We start from the raw sequence: 23,442 nt of genomic DNA on the forward strand, positions 1-23,442 counted from the left end.
TTTTGTGTGTGTGTGTGTGTGTGTGTGTGTGTGTGTGTGACGAATCTCCCTCTGTCACCCAGGCTGGAGTGCAGTGGCGGGATCTCAGCTCGCTGTAACCTCTGCCTCCCTGGTTCAAGCAATTTTCCTGCCTCAGCATCCTGAGTAGGTGGGATTTCAGGCATGCACCACCATGCCTGGCTAATTTTTGTATTTTTAGGAGAGATGGGTTTCACCATGTTGGTCAGGCTGGTCTCGAACTCCTGACCTCGTGATCCGCCTGCCTCGGCCTCCCAAAGTGCTGGGATTACAGGCATGAGCCACTGCACCCGGCCTTTCTTTTTCGAGACAGAGTCTCACTCTGTCACCCAGGCTGGAGTGCAGTGGCACAATCTCTGCTCACGGCAACTTATACCTTCCAGGTTTAAGCGATTCTCCTGCCTCAGCCTCCCGAGTAGCTTGGACTACAGGTGTACAGCACCATGCCTGGCTTTTTTTTTTTTTTTTTTTTTGTATTTTTAGTAGAGATGAGGTTTCACCATGTTGGCCGGACTGGTGACCTTAAGTGATCCAACCGCCTCGGCCTCCCAAAGTGCTGGGATTATAGGCATGAGCCACTGTGCCCGGCCCCAAAGTAGTGTTTCTATGCAGGAAATCCCTCCTGGAATTTATCAGCAAATCTGTATGTTCTTCTGAATCTCAAAAATGATCAGTCAAGAAACTGGGAAAATGGGGAAAAGCATTATAATTCTCCTGTGAGAATTAATGCTTAACAATCAACATAGAGGCATGCCTGGCTTAAAGAAATCCACCGATGTCAAGTTGAAAGCAAGAGAAGGCAACGTTGACACACGGAGTCTAAAGTTAAGGTACTGTAATCCCAGTACTTTGGGAGGCTGAGGCGGTTGGATCATTTGAGGTCAGGAGTTCAAGACCAGCCTGGCCAACATGGCAAAACCCTGTCTCTACAAAAAACCTAGCTGGGCGTGGTGGCACATGCCTGTAATCCCAGCTACTTGGGTGGCTGAGGCACAAGAATTGCTTGAACCCGGGAGGTGGAGGTTGCAGTGAGTCAAGATCACGCCACTGCACTTGAGCCTGGGAGCTAGAGTAAGACTGTCTTAAAAAAATAAATAAATAAAGTTAAGGTAGACAATTCCAGAATATGGGACAAGAGTACCTAGGAGATAAGTAGTCAAAATACTTTTTGTAGCTGTTGACACACTAAAAGTATATTGGTGGCTCTCTCTGCTGTTAAGAGCGAATCATTCTCACAAATATTAATGTTTACGTGCAGTGTATTTTATACAAATCTTACAAATGATGTTCTAATCAATAACAAGTTTTGGAAACAAATAAGTCCTTAAATTGGCCATTTTTCTCCCTCTCTCTTTTTTTAAGAGACAGGGTCTTGCTCTGTTGCCCAGGCTGGAGTGCAGTGGTGCAATCACAGCTCACTATAGCCTCAAACTCAGGACTCAAGACACCCTCCTGCTCTGGCCTCCCAAAGTGCTGTAATTACAGGCACGTGCCACCATACTCAGCCTAAACTGGCAATTTCAACTCGTGATTCTGTGTAGTGTTGCTAATCTTGTCAAATATTTGAACATCTTGTTATTTAAACACTACCCAATAATGTTCATTGGCATTTTTCAGTTATTGAATATTTGCTATGGCCTACAGTTCTTTGTAACTACTACTAAATGTGTATTTCTTATTTATTAAAAAATACAGCAAGTGGCCGGGCACGGTGGCTCACGCCTGTAATCCCTGCACTTTGGGAGGCTGAGGTGGGTGGATCACCTAAGGTCAGGAGTTTGAGACCAGCCTGGCCAACATGATGAAACCCTCTCTGTACTAAAAATACCAAAAATTAGCCGGGTGTGGTTGGTGGCACGTGCCCGTAATCCCAGTTACTAGGGAGGCTGAGGCAAGAGAATCACTTGGACCCGGGAGGTGGAGGTTGCAGTGAGCTGAGATCACACCACTGCACTCCAGCCTGAGGGACAAGAGCAAAACTCTGTCTCCAAAAAAAAAAAAAAGAAAAATACAGAACAACATGCTTTCAGGAATTCCCCCAAATCCCAATTTTTCATTCCCAACTCCTGAAGGTTAGGTTCCCTTTTGGGAACTTGGAAATCTTAGCCCAGAGGAACTGGATGAACTTCCCAGACAATCCAGTGGATGGCAAATGGAGAGAGGTCATCCTTGTTGGCCTCCAGGAAGGCTCTACACAGGAGCTGGTCCTGGAGTGGAGCCTCCTTCACCAACATCACCCTGGTAATGACTCAGAAAAGGTCACTCCAGAATTCCATGGGCTGAGCCTAAAGCATTGGCTTGAAGCGTGAAATTTGTGTGTCATCTCAATCATTGGTGCAAATGTTAACTTTCATCCCAGGGAGTATCTGCTCACTTCAGTGTAAAAAGCGTTTTCTATAATTCACCAGAGAAAAATGAATGCTCTCCATAAATGGAGGCCCTGTTAACCCACGGCCTTAACCCCGCCGTGTCCCATGCACGGGAAGTGGTACCGCAGTGCTGGCTGTGGAGTCAGGCAGGCAGGCAGGCCGGCCTGTGATCTAAATTCTGGTTCTGCCACCTACTGGCTTGTGTGACTTTGGGAAGGTTCCTTAACCTCTCAGACTCAATTTCTCCACTGCAAAATGCAGATAATGAGAATATCCATGCCACAGGGATGCAGTGAGAACTAAATTACATCAGTCACAATGCCTGGTACAGAGTAAACCCTCAATAAACGGGAGGCGTTATTATTTCCTAGTACAACAGACCCAACGGTGAAGTCAGGAAGTGAGAGCTTGGTGAAGGGCCTTGGATCCACCCAAAAGGCTCACTCGCACTGCTTCTTGGGCTAGGATTTTCCAGGTAGGTTAGTCCACTAGCTCAGGGCTGCCCCAGAAGTCTCCGTGCCTCCACACGGTTCCGTAGCGCGAGGCAGGCGTCTGGGCTGAAAGGCCACTACTGTTCCACGCGGGTTTCCAGGTGGGCCTGTTAGGCTGACACCCTGGTGGAAGCACTTGCCGTATGTCCTTGGGCGCTGGAGGTCCCCCGGCGCTGGCGTACAGAAGCCCTGGTGTGCCGGGTGGCTTCCGCGCCGGGGTCTCTGCGCGTGCGCGGGCCTCGACGCATCCGTGGACTTCTGGGCACCACGTGGGCGTCGCGTGGTGCTGCAGAAGGCGCGAGGCGGGCGTGTACCGTGCGCCTGTTCCCGACACGGCCCCTGCCTGCTATGGACCTGGAGGCTCAGCGCCGGCAGGACTCGGGACTCGGCGCCTCTCCTGGGGTGGCAGGCACCTCGCATGGCACAGTCGGGCCACTGGGCGGGTGGCCGCGTGGGTGCGTGAGGAGACGGGCAAGGCAGCCCGGTGCACCCCTCCCCTGGGCCTCTAGCAAGGCGGCCTCAGGCGCTGGATGTGGTCCAAGTTCTGCCCTAAGCCCTTCTCGCGCATTTGGGCGCCAGTGGTGAGCCAGATGGATGCTATGGCCTTAGGTTCGGGCAGGTGTAGGGCCGCTTGCCCCAGATGTTACCGCAGTGGGTGAGCTGGGAAGCTCTTTCCGCCCTCGGGGCACAGGTAGTGGCTGGATCTTGGGGCAGCCAAGGGAGGCTTTAGGGGCCTTGGCTTGCTTGGGGAGCCCACTCACCTCCCCTTACCCTGGGGGATCGTCCTGGGTGCCCTTGGGGCCTTGCTGCCTCCCCCGGGAGCTCTGGTGTCTGGCACCGCCGTGGAACTGGGCCGGGCATTTGTCCGGAGGCCCCTCCTGGGCAGGAGCCTCCTTAGGGGCTCTGTCTTCAGCCCCTTCTCGTGGAGGGCTCTCCTCGTCATTCTCACTCCTGAATCCTGTAAGGAGAAAAGAAGAATCTGGGTACTGTTTCCTCTTCTCCTCACCTCACTGACTTTCCACAAACTTGCCCCGTTTATGACTTCCACATGGGGCAAGTTGGTGGAAAGTCTTTTGCAAGCAATTAAGTTGTGTATTTTTGACAGCAGGCAGAGGGTGAGGAAGGACCTTGTAGGAAACCTATAAGACCTCAGTTTCTGATATTAGACAGTCCTGGGTTTGAATCCCAATTCCAACCATTACCTGTAGTGTAATCTTGGGCAAGCTACATAACTTCTTGTTAAGCTCTAAGACGGAGATAACTGTAATGGCAGCCTCAGATGATTCTGTCAGTGTGGTTGGTACATCCACAGGCCATCAGGGATATGTTAAATTGGAAAATCAATATAAAACTTTACCTTTAAGAAAATTTTTGGCCAGACGCGGTGGCTCACACCTGTAATCCCAGCACTTTGGGAGGCCGAGGCGTGTGGGTCGCCTGAGGTCAGGAGTTCAAGACCAGCCTGACCAACATGGTGAAACCCCGTCTCTACTAAAAATATAAAAATTAGCTGGGCGCGGTGATGGGAGCCTGTAGTCCCAGCTACTTGGGAGGCTGATACAGGAGAATCTCTTGAACCCAGTAGGCAGAGGTTGCAGTGAGCCAAGATCATGCCACTGCACTCCAGCCTGGGCAACAGAGTGAGACTCTGTCTGAAGAAAAAAAAAGAAAAACGTTTTTTAGCAGAGCACGATGGTTTAGCCTGTAATCCCAGCACTTTGGGAGGGAGGCCAAACAAAGCAGGATGATTGGGTTCAGGACCAGCCTGGGGCCAGGCATGCTGGCTCACGCCTGTAATCCCAGCACTTTGGGAGGCCAAGGTGGGCGGATCACTTGAGGTCAGGGGTTCGAGACCAGCCTGGCCAACATGGTGAAACCCCATCTCTACTAAAAATACAAAAATTAGCTGGGCATGGTGGTGCGGCACCTGTAATCCCAGCTACTTGGGATGCTGAGGCATGAGAATCGCTTGAGCCTGGGAGGCGGAGGTTGCAGAGAGCCAAGATCGCATCACTACACTCCAGCCTGGGTGACAGAGCAAGAGTCTGTCTCAAAAACAAAACAAACAAAACGAAAACGCCCAGCCTGGGCAACATAGCGAGATTCCATCTTTACAAAATATTTAAAAATTAGCCCAGCATGATGGCATGTGCCTGTAGTCCCGGCTGCTGGGGGTGGGTGGCAAGGTGAGAGGATCACTTCAGCCTGAGAGGTCTGAGCTGTGGAGACCTTACGATCACGCTGCTGCACTCCCACCTGGGCAACAGAGTGAGACCCTTTTTTTTTTTTTTTTGAGACAGTGTCTCCCTTTGTTGCTCAGGCTGGAGTGCAGTGGTACAATCATGGCTCACTGAAGCCTCAAACTCCACATCTCAAGCAATCCTCCCAGCTCAGCCTCCCAAGTAGCTAGGACTTACAGGTGCACATCACCATGCCTGGCTAATTTTTGTATTTTTTGTAGATATGGGGTTTTGCCATGTTGCTCAGGCTGGTCTTGAATTTCTGGGCTCAAGCAATTCACCCACTTCAGCCTCCCAAAGTGCTGGGATTACAGGTGTGAACCACTTGCCTGGCCAAGACTCCATCTCTGTATAATTTTTTTTTTTTTTTTTGAGACAGAGTCTTGCTCTGTCACCCAGGCTGGAGTGCAGTGGTGCCGTCTTGGCTCACTGCAACCTCTGCCTACCGGGTTCAAGCAATTCTCCTGCCTCAGCTTCCTGAGTAGCTGGGACTACAGGTGCGTGCTACCACACCTGGCTAATTTTTGTATTTTTTTTTTTTTTTGGTAGAGACAGGGTTTCACCGTTTTGACCAGGTTGGTCTCAAACTCCTGACGTCGTGATCCACCTGCCTCAGCCTCCCAAAGTGCTGGGATTACAGGCATGAGCCACCATGCCTGGCTGACTCCATCTCTTTAAAATTTTCGTTTTCAACTCTCGTCACTGAGTGAAAGTTTGCCACCCTACTAACACTTATGTATATCCTTAATGCCCAGTTGTTGGTGCCTAATAGTGTTTACCATTAAAATAACCAGGAGTTCTTGGAGGGTAGCTGATTACATTTCTTGAGACAAGAAAAATCAGCATGGGTCTATAGCATCCTGTTGATTCCAGAAAGTAAGGATATTTTCAAGGATATTGGGGTAGCGGTACAAAGACAAAGGTGATAATATTTTTTTTTGAGGTGGAGTTTTGCTCTTGTTGCCCAGGCTGTAGTGCAATGGAGCCTCTTGCCTCACTGCAGTCTCCAGGTTCAAGTGATTCTCCTGCCTCAGCTTCCTGAGCAGCTGGGATTATAGGCACCCATCACCATGCCTAGCTAATTTTTGTATCTTTAGTAGAGATGGGGTTTCACCATGTTGGCCAGGCTGGTCTCGAACTCCTGACCTCAGGTGATCTGCCTGCCTTGTTCTCCTAAGGTATTGGGATTACAGGCGTGAGCCACTGCGCCTGGCCCTTAAGATACTTTAGTTGGTCAAATTTGTGATCAAAGCCCAAATCCCCTATGGGAACAAATGGCTTTTAATTTTTTCTTTTTTGTTAAATGGAGTCTAATAAGTAAACAGTATAGCAGGGAGTGGCTATTTCTTTCCAGCCTAGAAGCATCTCAGATATGAAATAATCTATCAGTGTGTTCTTGTGAGGACTTTTAATAAGAAGATGCAGATAAAGCACTTGGCACTGGGCCTGCAGCACAAGACATGATTCAAATGAATTGGTTTATTGAAGAGGGCAGGGGGTGGTAGCAGGAATAGACGTTAGAGAAGCAGAGTGCAGAGAGGAGCTTTCCCAGGCATGCTGTGTGGCTGATCAGGTGGTCAGTCAGTTGATTGGCACATGCTAACTGAGCCCCAACAAGGTGCCAGCCACCGGAGACATGATGCACAATGCAGGGCCCTACAATTTTTCCTCCTCTATGGACTTCTCTCCAAGTCCCACTGGCTCTCTTAGCCACAAACAATTCCCCCCCATACTTTTCCCTTCAGGCTAGTCTCATGAATAGAACCAGGACATTCCAGACTTGGCTTCTTTCCTGTCCCAGACTGGGCCACTGGCTTCACCACAGAACAGCCCAAGGTCTCAATTCACAGCACAGGCAATCGGCTCATCTCCACGGCTAATCTCCACCGAAGTGGTTAGAAGTATGGGCTTTGAAATGGATGACAGAGGTTTGAATCCTGACTCAGCTTCTTCTTATCTGTGACTTTGGGCAAATAATATAACATTACAAAGCCTTAGTTTTATCTGTAGGCATAATAATCCCTACCCAAAAGGAATAAAGGAATGTGATGATTAAATGAGATTATGTGAGTGTGTGTGTGTATAGTATACACATATAGATCAGAGATAGATGGTAGGTAGCTAGGTAGGTAGGTAGGTAGGTAGGTAGGTAGGTAGATAGAGGCACTGAGTAACATTAGTGGCTGCCATTATTGCCTTAATATACCAGTTACTTCAGGGTTTGCTCCTTGGAGGATTTTGGATATTTGCTTATAAATATAAATAAACAGATTAGGCCAGGCGCAATAGCCCATGCCTGTAATCTCAGAACTTTGGGAGGCCGAGGCGGGTGGGTCACTTGAGGTCAGGAGTTTGAGACCACTCTGGCCAACATGGTGAAACCCTGTCTCTACTAAAAAAATACAAAAAATTAGCAAGGCTTGGTGGCACTCATCTGTAGTCCTAGCTACTCAGGAGGCTGAGGCAAGAATTGCTTGAACCCAGGAGGCAGAAGCTGCAGTGAGCCAAGATCACGCCACTGCACTCTAGCCTGGGCAACAGAGCGAGACTCCGTCTCAAACAAACAAACAAACAAAAAACCCCGAACAGATTAGATCAGACCAGTGGCAAAATGTTTTCTTTTCTGGTTATTAATAATGCATTATAGCATTTTCAGGAAGTTATAGCCATTTTATTTCAATTTTCCCCAAATCGTTAACAGATAAATCAATGAAGAATGTCAGAAAGATTCTGGGAAAAAATGTCTTCATGACAATAGCCAGGGTGGGCAAATGGTTACAATGCACAGGGTGTATTTGAGCCCACACTGAGATCAAGGCCACTCACAGCTCCTGGGGGTGGGTGCCATTCACTACCAGGTAAACAAGAGATTTGTATAGTTAGCGCAACAGATTTCCAACAGGTAACAGTACATTGTTTCAAGGAAAGGGCAGCTTGTTTCCAGTTCATACAAAGTTGCTAAGAATGTATGAATGAGCTGAAGAGCTGACTGTGGCCTCTCTAGAGGAGAGAGTGTGCACCACATACTTGTCTACTGGGCTAGATTAGAATCTAACAAACCTGTGGTAGAGAGGAACTGTCTTCTCTCAGGGTCTGGGGCAAAGAGTGGGATTCCCTGGTGTGACAGACAGGATTCTAAAGATGCTCCCCTCAAGATTCCTGTCCCCTGGTTATTCAGTCAAGCACTAATTGAGGTGCTGCTGCAAAAGGATCTGGCAGATTTAATTAAAATTCCAAGTCAGTTGATACTAGGACACTGAGATTATCACCCAGTCAGGTAGCCATTTAAAAGCAAGGTTTTCTCTAGCTGGTAGCAGAACAGGAAGTTTATGAGGGGCATTTGAGCCATTGCTGACTTGAAGATGGAGGCAGCCACGTGCTGAGGAATGCGGAGACCTCCAAAGAGCTGCCACTACCCGACATCCAGCAAGCAGCTGAATTTGGCTAATGACCTAAATGAGCTCGGAAGTGGATTCTTCTTCAAAGCATCTGGATAAGAGCCCAGCTCAGGCAACACCTAGACTTTGCCCTTGCAAGACTGAGCTGAGAACCAGTCATGCCCATACAGTGGAACTTAGGGAACTGTGAGATAATAAATGGTTGTGGCTTTAAGTTGCTAAATGTGTAGTAATTTGTTATGCAGCAATAGGGAACAAATATATTTGTTTCATGAAAGAGCTCAGCTGGAGAGAACTTGGGAGTCCCTCCAGGAGAGGGTTCTGTCAGCTGTCTTGCATTATACTGGTGGAAAGAACACATTTTCCCCACTCCTGATGTTTACTTTTATGTAGCTAGAGATCTACTGTAACACTACTGACCTTTCCCCACCTCCTAACTTACTTAGGAAGGAATGGAGTTATTAGGAAGGATAAATCGTATATCTACAAACCTGTTCCTTCCTCTGTTTTTCCCCTTGAGAGTGAACCTGTTGCCTAAGAACTTAGGTTTTGTTCTACACTGTCAAATTCCAAGTTTTTGTTTTAGTTTTTTTTTTTTTTTTTTTTTTTTTTTTTTTTTTTAAGACAGAGTCTTGGTCTGTCACTCAGGCTGGAGTGCAGTGGCATGATCTCGGCTCACTGCAATCTCTGCCTCCCAGGTTCAAGCGATTCTCCTGTCTCAGCCTCTCGAGTAGCTGGAATTACAGGCACATGCCACCATGCCTGGCTAATTTTTATATTTTTAGTAGAGACAGGATTTCACCATGTTGGCCCGGCTGGTTTCAAACTCCTGACCTCAAGAGATACACCTGCCACAGCCTCCCAAAGTGCTGGGATTATAGGCGTGAGCCACTGCGCCCGGCCATCAAATTCCAAGTTTTACAAGGGGAAGCCTGTCAAGTCACTGCCTGTGATTATGGATGGGTAAACATGGTCCAGAACTGAAGAAGAACAAAGACACGTTGTTCTCACGTTGCTAAAGACATACCTGAGACTGGATAATTTAGAAAGGAAACAGGTTTAATTGACTCACAGTTTAGCGTGGCTGGGGAGGTCTCAGGAAACTTACAATAATGGCAGAAGGGAAAGCAAACATGTCCTTCTTCACATGGTGGCAATAATAAGAAGTGCTGAGCAAAGTTGGAAAAGCCCCTTATGAAACTACCAGATCTCATGAGAACTCACTCACTGTCACAAGAACAGCATGGAGGTAACCGCCCCCTATGATTCAATTACCTCCCACCGGGTTCCTCCCATGACATGTGGGGATTATGGGGACTACAATTCAAGATGAGATTTGGGTGGGGACACAGCCAAACGATATCAAAGACCATAATTAATGGTCTCCCTCATCTCTCCCACTCCTGCCAGAAACCACATATAAACATGCAGCCCTGGAAGAACTGACCCAATCTGCTCACCTTGGAGGACTTAGAAGGGAGTTGCACAGGTAGACTGACTTGAGGAAAGATGCCTGCCTGCACCTGAAAAACCCTGTAGGTAAGGCTTCCTACTCATGCCTTTGTAGTCAGATAGTGGTCTGCAAATTTGTTCAATACTGAGTGTTGTGGACTGAATTGTATCTCCTGCCCCCTTTCCCCAATTCATATGAAGAAGTCCTGATGCCTCAGAATGTGACTGTATTTGGAGAGGGTTTTAAAGAGGTAATTCACTGGGAGCTGAAAAGGCCACAGGGATTGTGACCAACTCAGCATTCCACTGGAGGCTATATGATCAAACAGCAAACTGTTTACCATGAATGCAGGATGTGAGCAAACTCACACTATGCCTGCCACCAAAAGGTTTGCTGAGGGCCATCACTCCCTGGCTGGGCTCCTTGAAGTTATCTACTGGGAAATCTAGCGCCTATTGTTCGAAGGATGCAGTCTTGCAAGCCTGCTGTGAACCAAACAGCTGACTGACAATTACCCGACAACCAGCCCCCCTTTCTCATTATCTCTTTTACCAATAAATTTGGAGGGCTGTGTAAAGCTCAGGGCCCTTGGCACGCCTGTAATCCCAGCACTTTGGGAGGCCGAGGCGGGCAGATCACAAGGTCAAGAGATCAAGACCATCCTGGCTAACACGGTGAAACCCTGTCTCTACTAAAAATACAAAGAATTAGCTGGGCATGGTGGCGGGCGCCAGTAGTCCCAGCTACTTGGGAGGCTGAGGCAGGAGAATGGTGTGAACCCAGGAGGCAGAGCTTGCAACGAGCTAAGATCATGTCACTGCACTCCAGTCTGGGCCAAAGTGCGAGACTCAAAAAAAAAAAAAAAAAAAAATGCTCAGGGCCCTTGTCCACTAGAGGCAAGGTGCCCTCTGACCACTTCTTCCAAATATACTCTTTTGTCTTTGTCTTTTATTCCTGCATTTGCCCCCCTTTGTTCAGTCTCCCAAGGTCCATGCAGGTTACAGTAATTGATTTACGGTGAAGTTGTTAGGGTGGGCTCTAATTCAATACGACTGGTGCACTTAAGAGGAAATTTAGACACAGACGTATACAAAGTGAAGACCATGTAGAGACCCAAGGACAACAAGGCCATCTACAAGACAATAAGAGAGACCTCAGAAGAAACCAACCCTTCCGACACCTTGATCTTGGACTTCCAGCCTCCAGAACTATGAGAAAATAAATTTCTGTTGTTTAAGGCACCCAATCTGTGGTACCTTGTTATGGTATACCTAACTAAAGAACACACTGGCCACTCAAGGTGAAACTTGCCTTACACCACTTGCCTCAGTTTGATAGAACCTAATATACTATTCTGACTGCTAATTGTAAATAAAATATTGAATAATTAAAGAAAAGTTACAGCCCATCTAAGGGACTCAGAAACCAGAGGAGAGAAGATCAAGCCAGTCCCTGGATGAAATGTTATTTATTTATTTTTTAAAACAGAGGCTCACTTTGTCACCCAGGCTGGAGTGCAATGGTGCAATCTCGGCTCACTGCAACCTCTGCCTCCCGGGTTCAAGAGATCCTGCCTCAGCCTCCTGAGTAGCTGGGATTACAGGTGCGTGCCACCACACCTGGCTAATTTTTTGTATTTTTAGTAGAGACAGGGTTTCACCGTGTTAGCCAGGATGGTCTCAATCTCCTGACCTTGTGATCTGCCTGCCTTGGCTTCCCAAAATGCTGGGATTACAGGCGTGAGCCACCGCGCCTGGCTGAAATGGTTTTAACTGAAGTAAAATTGATTGAGGTCTGTTTTTTAAAAAACGTTACAAGAGCTCAAACTTCCTTGTCACCAGTCCTGTTCCTTCCAAATCCCTGGCCATCCAGCCAAATCAGGAGCAACTGCCCATGCGTTAGTACAGGTCTATACTTCTGACCATTTCTCATGCCAGACATAGCAAACAATCAAACATACTAGTCAAAATTCAGGCCATTGCGAGGCCATGACAGCAAATTTTGCAGACTCTTCTGTAAAATGAGGGATACTCCAGGAGGTCATAGGCACTAATGGAGGGAGAGGAAGACAATGTAGCAAGAGCTGGTGTTGGACTGGGTGCTATGACTCATGCTAGTAATCCCAGCACTTTGGGAGGCTGAGGCAGGAGGATCGCTTGAGACCAGGAGTTTGAGACCAGCCTCGGCAACATAGTGAGACCTTGTCTCTACCAAAAATGAAAGTTAGCTAGGCGTGGTGGCACATGCCTGTAGTCCCAGCTACTTGGGAGGCTGAGGTGGGAGAGTCACTTGGGCCTGGGAGGTTGAGGCTGCAGTGAGCTGTGATCATGCCACTGCACTCCAGCCTGGGTGACAGAGTGAGACCCTGACTCAAAAAACTAAAATAAAATAAAAAGTTGGTGTTGAAGGGGTTGATTATTCTACTCTGGTGTTTGCCAGAGGCTTCGTGTAGCATTCCTGCTTTCCATGGACACTGAGTGTTACCAGATCTGCTGGATCTCAAGCACCACACGGTAGAGCAGCATGTGATGTAATGCAGCCTGGACTTGCTGCAGAGCCTTCTCTTGCTCCGGTCCCTGCTAAAAACTAGCAGCATAGACCGGACACCGTGGGTCATGCCTGTAATCCCAGCATTTTGGGAGGCTGAGGTGGGCAGATCACTTGAGGTCAGGAGTTGGAGACCAGCCCAGCCATTATGGTGAAACCCCATCTCTACTAAAAATACAAAGAATAGCTGGGCGTTGTGGCACACGCCTGTAATCCCAGCTACTTGGGATGCTACTTGGCAGGAGAATCTCTTGAACCCGGGAGGTCGCAGTGAGCTGAGATCACGCCATTGCACTCCAGCCTTGGTGACAAAGCAAGACTCTGCCTCAAAAATAAAAAAAAATAAAAAATAAATAAAATAAATAAAAAAGGCCGGGTGCAGTGGCTCACGCCTATAATCCCAGCACTTTGGGAGGCTGAGGCAGGCGGATCACATGGTCAAGAGACCAAGACCATCCTGGCCAACATGGTGAAACCCCCTCTCTACCAAAAACACAAAAATTAGCTGGGTGTGGTGTTGCGCACCTGTCATGCCAGCTACTTGGGAGGCTGAGGCAGAAGAATTGCTTGAACCCAAGAGGCAGGGGTTGCAGTGCACCGAGATGGCACCACTGCACTCCAGCCTGGTGACAGAGTGAGACTCTGTCTCAAAAAAAAAAAAAAGAAAGAAAAAGAAAAAGAAAAACACAAACAAACTAGCAGCCTTACAGGTAACCCTATCGAAGAAACATGTTGCCTCCAAAATCCAAATAGGCCTGCTAAGCACTGTGCCTCTTTTAGAGGAGAGTAGGTTGTATGAGGAGATATCTGTACGTACTCTAGACCACTGAATCCCCAGAAACTTCACGGAGGCGGTAGGTTCTGGAGTCTTGTGGGGTTTGTCTCCCACCTTGTAGTTTGCATATGTCTTACTAAGCAGTTAAAGTGTTACTTGTTATTTCTGGCTCATCAGATCCAGTAACGTCAATATAGTGACAAGATGATCAAGATCTCTGAAGACTGTATTATGGCAGATCAGAACTGACATAGGTTTGAAGCAACCTGAAGATATATGGTGGCTTTGAAACTGTTTCTGGGGGATGCTGCATTTGGTATGGAGGAAAAGCCAGGTTGATCGCTGCATACCACATGCCAGGGGCATAATGATTTGCTCCAAGAAGGATACTGTGTCTGGGAACAGCGGCTACAATTGGAATCACCATCTGATAAAGTCTATGATAGTCCACAGTCATTCTCTGAGATCCATCTGACTTCTGTACAGGCCACACTGGTGGGTTAAATGAGTATGTGATAGGTGTCATCACCCTTGCTTCTTTTAATTTTTTGACAGCGGCATTAATCTCTGTGCTTCCCTCAGGAATGTGGTATTTCTACTGGCTTATTTTCTCTGTAGGCAAGGGAAGTTCCAGGGGCTTTCATTTAGGCCTTCCTGTCATATTGGCCTTCAGTCTATGAGTCAGAGAGCCTATGTGGGGATTCTGGCACTATGTCAGTTTTCAATCAGTTGTCTCAGCTCTAAATGTCACCCTCCAGTACCTGCTCTAAGATAACGGGCTGGACTTTTAATGCATTTCTCCTTGCAAAGAACATGATATTATGCTTTGTTTGTCAGTAGAGGGCGCTGGTGGGACATTGCAAGAAGAAGGGGAACCTCTTCCTGGTTCTGGTCCTGTTGAGGTTTCACTTTTCTTGCTCTTGCTGCACGGTTTTTCAGGGGCAGATCCCAGTGGTTCTCTGCCCTAGATGCATGTCCAGAGTGAAAAGTCCTTGGGAGGCTCAAAGATCCCAGTTTGCAACACTTTACCACGTTCCCTCCCCCAATATGGACACCACAAATCCCATACCACATGCTGCCTTTGCAGTGAGTGGCTCCTGGCACTTGGACAGTTTTCGCACACCCACCACTGGTCCTGACCCTCATGTGGCTTTCTCTAGCACTGAACTCTGGCAGAGCATGCTTCTCCAGTACTTGACTTCTGTAACAGTCTAGTTTTCTCCAGCACTGTGCTCTCACCAAGCGCACTTTTTCTAACAGGTAGAAAGCATGGCTTTCTTCGGCACTTGATTCCTGTATAGTACAGCTTCCTCAGGCACTGGACTCTCACTGAGTCTGCATGCTCTCGTGCTTGACTCCTCTAATGGCCTGACTCCCTACAGTGCTTGATCCTTGCTCTGGCAAAGCTCTTTCCAGCAATGGGCTCCTGCAGAGTGAGTTTCCTACAGTTCTTGGTTCCAACAGTGCTTGGTGGAATAGCAGCTTCACCTGACACCCCAGAGGGCAGATTTCTAGGAGGTCTCCTTTGGTGAGGCATGTCAGTGGCTTCTCTGCCTTGCCTTTCAAATGACGTCTGGATCTCAGCTCTGGTGGGAGAACATTCTTCCTTGGATGCTGTATCTCAGCCCTGGGGATAGTAGCTGATCTTTATATCTGCCACCTCTGTATTTCTGTATTCTTTTTTTTTTTTTTTTGAGACAGCACTCTGTTGCCCAGGCTGGAATACAGTGGTGCAATCACAGCTCACTGCAGCCTCAAACTCCTGGGCTCAAGAGATCCTTCAGCCGGGCGCGGTGGCTCACGCCTGTAATCCCAGCACTTTGGGAGGCTGAGCGGGTGGATCACAAGGTCAGGAGATCAAGACCAGCCTGGCCAACATGGTGAAACCCCGTCTCTACTAACAATACAAAAATTAGCCATACTTGGTGGCAGGCACCTGTAGTCCCAACTACTCAGGAGGCTGAGGCAGGAGAATTGCTTGAACCTGGGAAGCAGAGGTTGCAGTGAGCTGAGATCACACCACTACACTCCAGCCTGGGCAACAGCGAGACTCCGTCTCAAAAAAAAAAAAAAAAAAAAAAAAAAGATTCTTCAGCCTTAGCCTCTTGAATAGCTGGGACCACAGGTGTGCACCACCATGCCTGGCTAATTTTAAAATTTATCTTTATTTTTTGTAGAGATGGGGTCTCGCTATATTGCCCAGGCTCTCTGTATTCTTTAGAATTGTCTTTAGCTCTCATTAACCAATTCCCTATCATTCCAATCCCCTATCAATAATTCCTTATGTTAAACTCCCATTGTGGCTTCTGCCTTTTGACTGAACCTTAACTGATACAATAAGTAGCACTGGGAGTGATCCCAGGAGACCTGCAGAGATGGGATTTGGGGATTTATTTAACCACACGCTGGGCTTGAGCTCCATGCTGAGTTCCTTGCTGTGGGAAGTGGGATGCCAGCAACCCACAGCCCGCAGTAACATCCCAGCTAGTGACGCTGTCACATGAATGGTGGTGAAGTACCAACTGAAGCACAGGCCTTGGGAACCCAAATAGCTGCTATTCTTGACTACCGTGACAGCAGTAATGACCAAGGAGCAAGGACTGTGGTGTGCAATGGATTCTTTTCAGTGCAGTTGAGTTATTACAAAGAGAAAAATGGCAAGCTCAGGTCTATTCACTCTCAGCTCAAGTCACAGTCTGAGAATCAGAATGCTTCCATGACAAGCCTAAAACAATCTCTGACTTGTGTAGACCCAGGACTGTTATTGCTGAAAGTCAAACACACAATTTAATTGTGTGGTTTGCTGAAAAGTAGAGTTGAATTTGCAGTCTCATCAAATTTGTCATGCAAAAACTAAGGCACTAATTGGGAAAGAATAGGATCCAGAAATTTGGAATGGTGAATCTAGTTGGACCCAGATGAAGCCAACAATATTGAACTCCTATGTCATTCAGAGTCTCCCTTGTGAGTGGAAGTAGCCTGATGTCCACAGTCTGAAGAGACTCACCTTCCTCTGTCTGAAAACCCTGTGATAACCTCACCTGGGCAAATGCCTTGAAAGTGGATGCTCATACCCTCAAAATCCACCACAACCAATCTGTTGCTAGTAGGTCTTTAATAGGGTCAAATATCACCATGGGCCAGGCACAGTGGCTCACACCTGTAATCCCAGCACTGTGGGAGACCAAAGCAGGGGATGACCTGAGGTCAGGAGTTCAAGACCAGCCTGTCCAACATGGTGAAACACTGTCGCTACTAAAAATACAAAAATTAGCCAGGCATGGTGGTGCACACCTGTAATCCCAGCTACTCGGGAGGCTAAGGCAAGAGAATCACTTGAACCTGGGAGGCAGAGGTTGCCATGAGCTGAGATGGTGCCACTGCACACCAGCCTGGGCGACACAGCGAGACTCTGTCTCAAAAAAAAAAAAAAATTTCACCATGTTTCAGGGGGACAGATACACACTGAGACCCAGGAGGAAATGACCCAACTTACACACTAAAATAATTGCAGGACATTGTTAATATGTTAGCAGAAAATTAGGATGTATGGGAAGATGGGTGCTAAGGATGTTAGACCAGTGAGGGGAGAATGTGATACTAGGTAAGGCCAAATTCATCGATATGGGTGCATGTGCTAGAGACTCCAGATGTAATGTGTTAGCTTGTGCACCTGAATTTGGCTGTAGGAGGCTACTTGGTTGATTGACTGGAATTTGGACTTTATTGTGGCCTACCACCATTCAGTGGTTAGTGAAATTACATGCCGGATCTTTCCTGGCAGTCACAAGGAGAGAGAATCCAAAAGCTTAGCGTGATAGACTGCATTTATCATGTGCACTCTATCAACTCTATTTTAGGAGAGGACCCAGAAAACACTCCTTTTGCTAGGGCATTGAAAGAAGCAGCTCTATCTTTGAGAAGTTCTCTGGTTGCTGTCCTTTGTAAGCCAAGTAAGGCTGTAGGAAATGCACCATTGAGGTGGGCCCTCTGATCTCTGGATATGAAGGGACCTTGACAAGGCAGACACATCAACTGTAAAGGGTAGCACAGACCACCAGGCAATCTAATTGCTTGGCTTGCAGAGGTCTTGGTAGTGGCTAATGGATTATAGTGTCCCTAGGAACAAAGTAGATGGGCAGTGTACTCCAATATTGCTTGGTCTATTTCCTTGTTGATCATCTAACTGTTCTATCAATTATTGAAAGTAGGGTATTGGGGCCGGGTGCGGTGACTTACACCTGCAATCCCAGCACTTTGGGAGGCTGAAGCCAGCGAATCACCTGAGGTCAGGAGTTCAAGACCAGCCTGGTCAACATGGTGAAACCGTGTCTCTACTAAAAATACAAAAAAAATCAGCTGGGTGTGGTGGCACATGCCTGCAATCCCAGCTACTCAGGAGGCTGAGGCAGGAGAATCACTTGAATCCGTTGCAAAAAGAAAAAAAAAGAAAGAAAAAGTAGAGTATTGAAATCTCTGGCTAATATTGTTGAATTGCTTATTTCTCCCTTCAGTTCTATCAGTTTTTGCTTCATGTATTTTGGGGCTCTGTTGTTAGATGCACATATGTTTTCAGTTATTATGTCTTCCTGATGGATTGACCCCTTTATCATTATAAAATGTCTTTTGTATCTAGTAACAATTTTTGTCTTAAATTCTGGTTTGTCTGATATATATATTAACATAGCCACTTCACATCCCCTTTTTTTTTTGTTTTTTGTTTGTTTGTTTGTTTTTGAGACTGAGTTTAGCTCTATTGCCCAGGCTGGAGTGCAGTAGCACAATCTCAGCTCACTGCAACCCCCGCCTCCCAGGTTCAAGCAATTCTTGTGCCTCAGCCTCTCAAGTAGCTGGGATTACAGGCTCCCCGCCACCCACCCGGCTGAGTTTCATATTTTTAGTAGAGATGAGATTTCACCATGTTGGCCAGGCTGGTCTCAAACTCCTGACCTCGGGTGATCAGCCTGCCTCGGCCTCCCAAAGTGTTGGGATTATAGGCGTGAGCCCCTGTGCCTCCTTTTTACTCCTTTTTTTTTTCTCTGAGACGGGGTCTTGCTGTCACTCGGGCTGGAATGAATGGTACAATCGTAGCTCACTGTAGCCTCGACCATGCCAAGCTAACTTTGTATTTTTTATCGTAGAGACGGGTTTTGCCATGTTGCCCAGGCTGGTCTCAAACTTCTGGGCTCAAGAGATATGCCTTCCAGGCCGGCGCGGTGGCTCACGCCTTTGGGAGGCCTAGGCGAGCGGATCACAAGGTCAGAAGATCAAGACCATCCTGGCTAACACGGTGAAACCCCATCTCTACTAAAAATACAAAAAAAAAAAAAAAAAAGGCCGGGCGCGGTGGCGCAAGCCTGTAATCCCAGCACTTTGGGAGGCCGAGATGGGCGGATCACGAGGTCAGGAGATCGAGACCATCCTGGCTAACACGGTGAAACCCCGTCTCTACTAAAAAATACAAAAAACTAGCCGGGCGAGGTGGCGGCGCCTGTAGTCCCAGCTACTCGGGAGGCTGAGGCAGGAGAATGGCATGAACCCGGGAGGCGGAGCTTGCAGTGAGCCGAGATCGCGCCACTGCACTCCAACCTGGGCGACAGAGCGAGACTCCGTCTCCAAAAAAAAAAAAAAAAAAAATTAGCCGGGCGTGGTAGCAGGTGCCTGTAGTCCCAGCTACTCGGGAGGCTGAGGCAGGAGAATGGCGTGAACCCGGGAGGCGGAGCTTGCAGTGAGTCGATCGCACTGCGCTACTGCACTCCAGCCTGGGTGACTGAGCGAGACTCCGTCTCAAAAAAAAAAAAAAAGAAAAGAAAAAAAAGAAATATGCCTTCCAAAGTGCTGGGATTACAGGCGTGAGCCACCACACCCAGCAAACACATCTCTTATAGTTACTTTTGCATGGCATATCTTGTTACATCCTTTTACTTACAAACTATCTCTGAGTATAAAGGCACCATATACAGTCATGTGTTGCTTAACGATGGGGAAACATTCTGAGAAATGGGTCATGGGCGATTTTGTCATTGTGCAGACATCATGGAGTGTAGTCACACAAACCTAGATGGTATAACCTGCTACTACAAATCTAGACTGTATCATATAGACTATTGCTCCTAGGCTACAGATCTGTACAGCATGTTACTGTCCTGAATACTATAGGTGACATATATAATACTGTAACACGATGGTAAGTATTTGTGTATTGAAACACAGAAAAGGTACAGTAAAAATACAGCATAAAAGATAAAATGGCATGCCACGCTGGTATACCATGGTATGCCATGGTAAGTACCTAGGGCACTTACCAGAATGGAGCCTGCAGGACTGGAAGTTGCCCTAGATGAGTTAGTAAGTCAGTAGGGAGCGAATGTGAAGTCCTAGGACATTATGGCACACCACTGTAGGCTTTATGAATGCTGTATATATAGGCTACATTACATTTACAAAAAAGATTTTTTCTGCAGTAATAAATTAATTTTAGCTAACTGCAACTTTTGGTGCAAATGTAATTGCGGTTTCAGACCATGAATTTTAAATCATTATAACTAGGCTCAAACACATCTTTATTAATCAAAATTAATACCATTACAATCAACCATTACAATCAACACATGTTTACAATCAACACATTTTTTCCAGTGAGAAATAAGTTTGTTTATTCCTGTATCGTAATTATCTGTGCTTTGGGATTCAGAAAACTCTTGGAAAGCATTTTCTGCATCCTGCTGGGTGTGGAAGCGTTTTCCTTGCAAAAAACTGTTGGGATGCTTGAAGAAGTGGTAGTCAGTAGGCAAGAGGTCAGGTGAATATGGTGGATGAAGCAAAACTTCATAGCTCCATTTGTTCAACTTTTTTTTTTTTTTTTTTTTGAGACAGAGTCTCGCTCTGTCACCCAGGCTGGAGTGCAGTGGCATGAGCCACTACAACCTCCACCTTCTGGGTTTAAGCAGTTCTCTTGCCTCAGCCTCTCGAGTAGCTGGGATTACATGCGCCAGCTATCATACCCAGTTAATTTTTGTATTTTTAGTAGAGACGGGTTTCACCATGTTGGCCAGGCTGTTCTCGAACTCCTGACCTCAAGTGATCTGTCCACCTTGGCCTCCCAAAATGTTGGGATTACAGGCGTGAGCCACCGTACCCAACCTCAACTTTTGAAGCGTTGGTTATGCGATGTGTGGTTGCTGTCATGGAGAATAACTGGGCCCTTTCTGGTGAGCAATGCCACAGCAGGCCTTGCAGTTTTCCGTGCATCTCATCCATTTGCTGAGCATACTTCTCAAATGTAATGGTTTCACTGGGATTAAGAAAGCTGCAGTGGATCAGACCAGCAGCAGACCACCAAACAGTTACTGTGACCTTTTTTTGGTGCAAGGTTGGCTTTGGGAAGTGCTTTAGAGCTACTTCTCAGTACACTCATAGAGCTGGTTGTTGCCGGTTGTCATATAAAATCGACTTTTTGTCGCACGTCACAATCTGATCAAGAAATGGTTCGTTGTTGTTGCATAGAATAAGAGACGAAGACACTTCAAAATGACTTTTTAAAAAATATTTGGTAAGGTCATGAGGCACCCACTTATTGAGCTTTTTACCTTTCCAATTTGCTTCAAACGCCAAATGGCCATAGAATGGTCGATGGTTGAGTTCTTGGGCAACTTCCCAAGTAGTTTTAAGAGGATCAGCTTCAATGATTGCTTTCAGTTGGTCATTGTCGATTTCCGATGGCCGGATGTTATGTTCCTCATCTTCAAGGCTCTCATCTTCTTTGCAAAACTTCTTGAACCACCACTGTACTGTATGTTTGCAAGCAGTTCCTGGGCCAAATGTGTTGTTGATGTTGCGATGTATCTCCGTTGCTTTATGACCCATTTTTAACTCGAATAAGAAAATTGCTTGAATTTGCTTTTTGTCTAACATCATTTCCATAGTCTAAAATAAACGTAAAATAAACAGCAGTAATAAGTCATTAAAAAAATAAAGTGAGAAATGCCCACTAAAATGATGTATAACATAACCACATTTATTTAAGAATGTATTCCAAAATCAAATGGCAAATTCCAACAATTACTTTTGCACTCACCTAGTAACTTTATACATTTTTTTTTTTTTTTTTTTTGGTGAGATGGAGTCCCGCTTTGTCGCTCAGCCTGGAGTGCAGTGTCGTAATCTCGATTCATGGCAACCTCCGCCTCCCGGGTTCAAGCGATTCTCCTGCCTCAGCCTCCCAAGTAGCTGGGATTACAGGCACAAGCCAACACGGCTGGCTAATTTTTGTATTTTTAGTTGAGACGGGGTTTCACCATATTGGTAAGGCTGGTCTCGAACTCCTGACCTCAGGTGATTCACCCGCCTCAGCTTCCCAAAGTGCTGAAATTACAGGTGTGAGCCACCTCACACACCCAAACTTTTAAATTTTTTAAACTTACTGACTCTTTTGTCAATAAACTTATTAATAAATGTTATTACGCTTAAAGTACACATTGTACGGCTGTACAAAAATATTTCCTTTCTTTATATCCTTATTCTAGAAGCTTTTTCTATTTTATTTTATTTGTTTATTTTTTGAGACGGAGTCTTGCTCTTGTTGCCCAGGCTGGAGAGCAATGGCATGATCTCGGCTCACCGCAACCTCCGCCTCCCGTGTTCAAGCGATTCTCCTGTCTCTGCCTCCCGAGTAGCTGGGATTACAGGCATGCGCCACCACGCCTGGCTAATTTTGTATTTTTTTTTAGTAGAGATGGGGTTTCTCCATGTTGGTCAGGCTGGTCTCAAACTCCTGACCTCAGGTGATCCACCCGTCTCGGCCTCCCAAAGTGCTGGGATTACAGGTGTGAACCACCGCACCTGGCCAACTTTTTCTATTTTAAAAAGTATATTTTTCAATATTTTAAACTTTTTTGTTAATAACTAAGACACATATACACACCCACACACATCAGCCTAGGCCTATACTAGGTCAAGATCATCGAGATCATTGTCTTCCACCTCCACATCATGCCCCACTGGAAGGTCTTCAGAGGCAGTAACACGCATGGAGCTGTCATCTCCTATGATAACACATTCTTCTGGAATCCCTCCTGTAGGACCTGCCTGAGGCTCTTCTTGAGGGACTATCACTCTTTCAAAAAATGTCCATGGTGGTTTGCTTGGTTTCTTTCTTTTATTTTAGTCATACATTTGCTTGTAAACAGATAATGCACCACGAGCATATCTCTCTATTAATGAAAACCATTCAGTGTGGGGGTCCACGTTTTCAACGTTTTAAGGAGTTTGTTGAGGTTTGTAGCAGCTTCTGCTAAACCCTTCACTGTGAATTTTCTTCTGGGTTTTTCTTCTCCTGCAGTTTATTTTTTCTCTTGCCTCTTCTTCAGCTATGTGTTCCTGTTCCAGTTCCAACAGCTCCTCATTAGTCAATTCCTCAGAAATTACCTCTAGGCGCTCTACCGTGTCATCCTCATCCACACCCAGGTTAAAATTATTTGCCACCTCAACCACAGCTTTATTGATTTTTGAAACCTCCTCATCCTTGACAAATACTTTGAAGTCATGGACCAACCTTTTGAGTGTCTTCCTCCAGATGGCATTCATACCGCATGGTGACATCACCCCAAGTCTAAGCAGGGTTCTTCATGCAGTCATAGATATGTTGTAATCCTTCCAGAATTGTCTCAGTGTCTGCTCAGTGTCTTCCTCAGCTGCAGCAATCACCTGGGCAAAGGTCTCCTCAGGTAATAGGCCTTAAAAGCTGCTATACCTCCATGATCCATTGGTTGAAGCAAAGAGGTGGTGTTTGGAGGGGAAAACACCACCTAGATATTGGGATGAATATCACCAGTAAAAGAAGGATGTACGGGAGCCTTATAAACAATAAGCAAAATCTTGAAAAATATATTATTCTCCAAACAGTATTTCTGCATTTCTCTGGCAAAACAATTCAGGATTGCATCTTGGAAGAGGAGCTAGGTCATCCATGACTTCTTACTGCTCCTATAGTACACTGGCTATGCGTGCTTACTGATGTGCTTAAAGGCCCTGTGGTTCTCACTATGCCAGATCACAAAAGGTTTCCATTTGTAGCCTACAACATTGTCCCCCAAGGAAGACTGTTATCCTGTTCGTCAAAGCATTGAAACCTGGCACTGACTTGGCCTCCT

The 23,442-nt window shown here is 46.5% G+C and overlaps 1 protein-coding gene across 4 annotated transcripts in view; it reads right to left on the minus strand.

Moving 5' to 3' along the window:
- The window catches only part of BCL7C (BAF chromatin remodeling complex subunit BCL7C), a 63,639-nt gene continuing 40,197 nt past the window's right edge, over positions 1-23,442 (minus strand). Inside the window, exon 6 of one of the 4 annotated variants that reach the window (XM_007990268.3) lies at positions 1-3,836. In XM_007990268.3, the coding sequence (XP_007988459.1) occupies positions 3,636-3,836 (201 nt within the window). In that variant the 3' untranslated portion in view covers positions 1-3,635. Of the gene's footprint in view, positions 3,837-19,837; positions 21,218-23,442 lie in introns of those variants that run through there. The other 3 variants (XM_073015314.1, XM_073015310.1, XM_073015313.1) reach the window with 3 other exon arrangements.

This window comes from Chlorocebus sabaeus, chromosome 5, assembly GCF_047675955.1.
Source record: "Chlorocebus sabaeus isolate Y175 chromosome 5, mChlSab1.0.hap1, whole genome shotgun sequence".
Taxonomy (NCBI): Eukaryota; Metazoa; Chordata; class Mammalia; order Primates; family Cercopithecidae; genus Chlorocebus; species Chlorocebus sabaeus.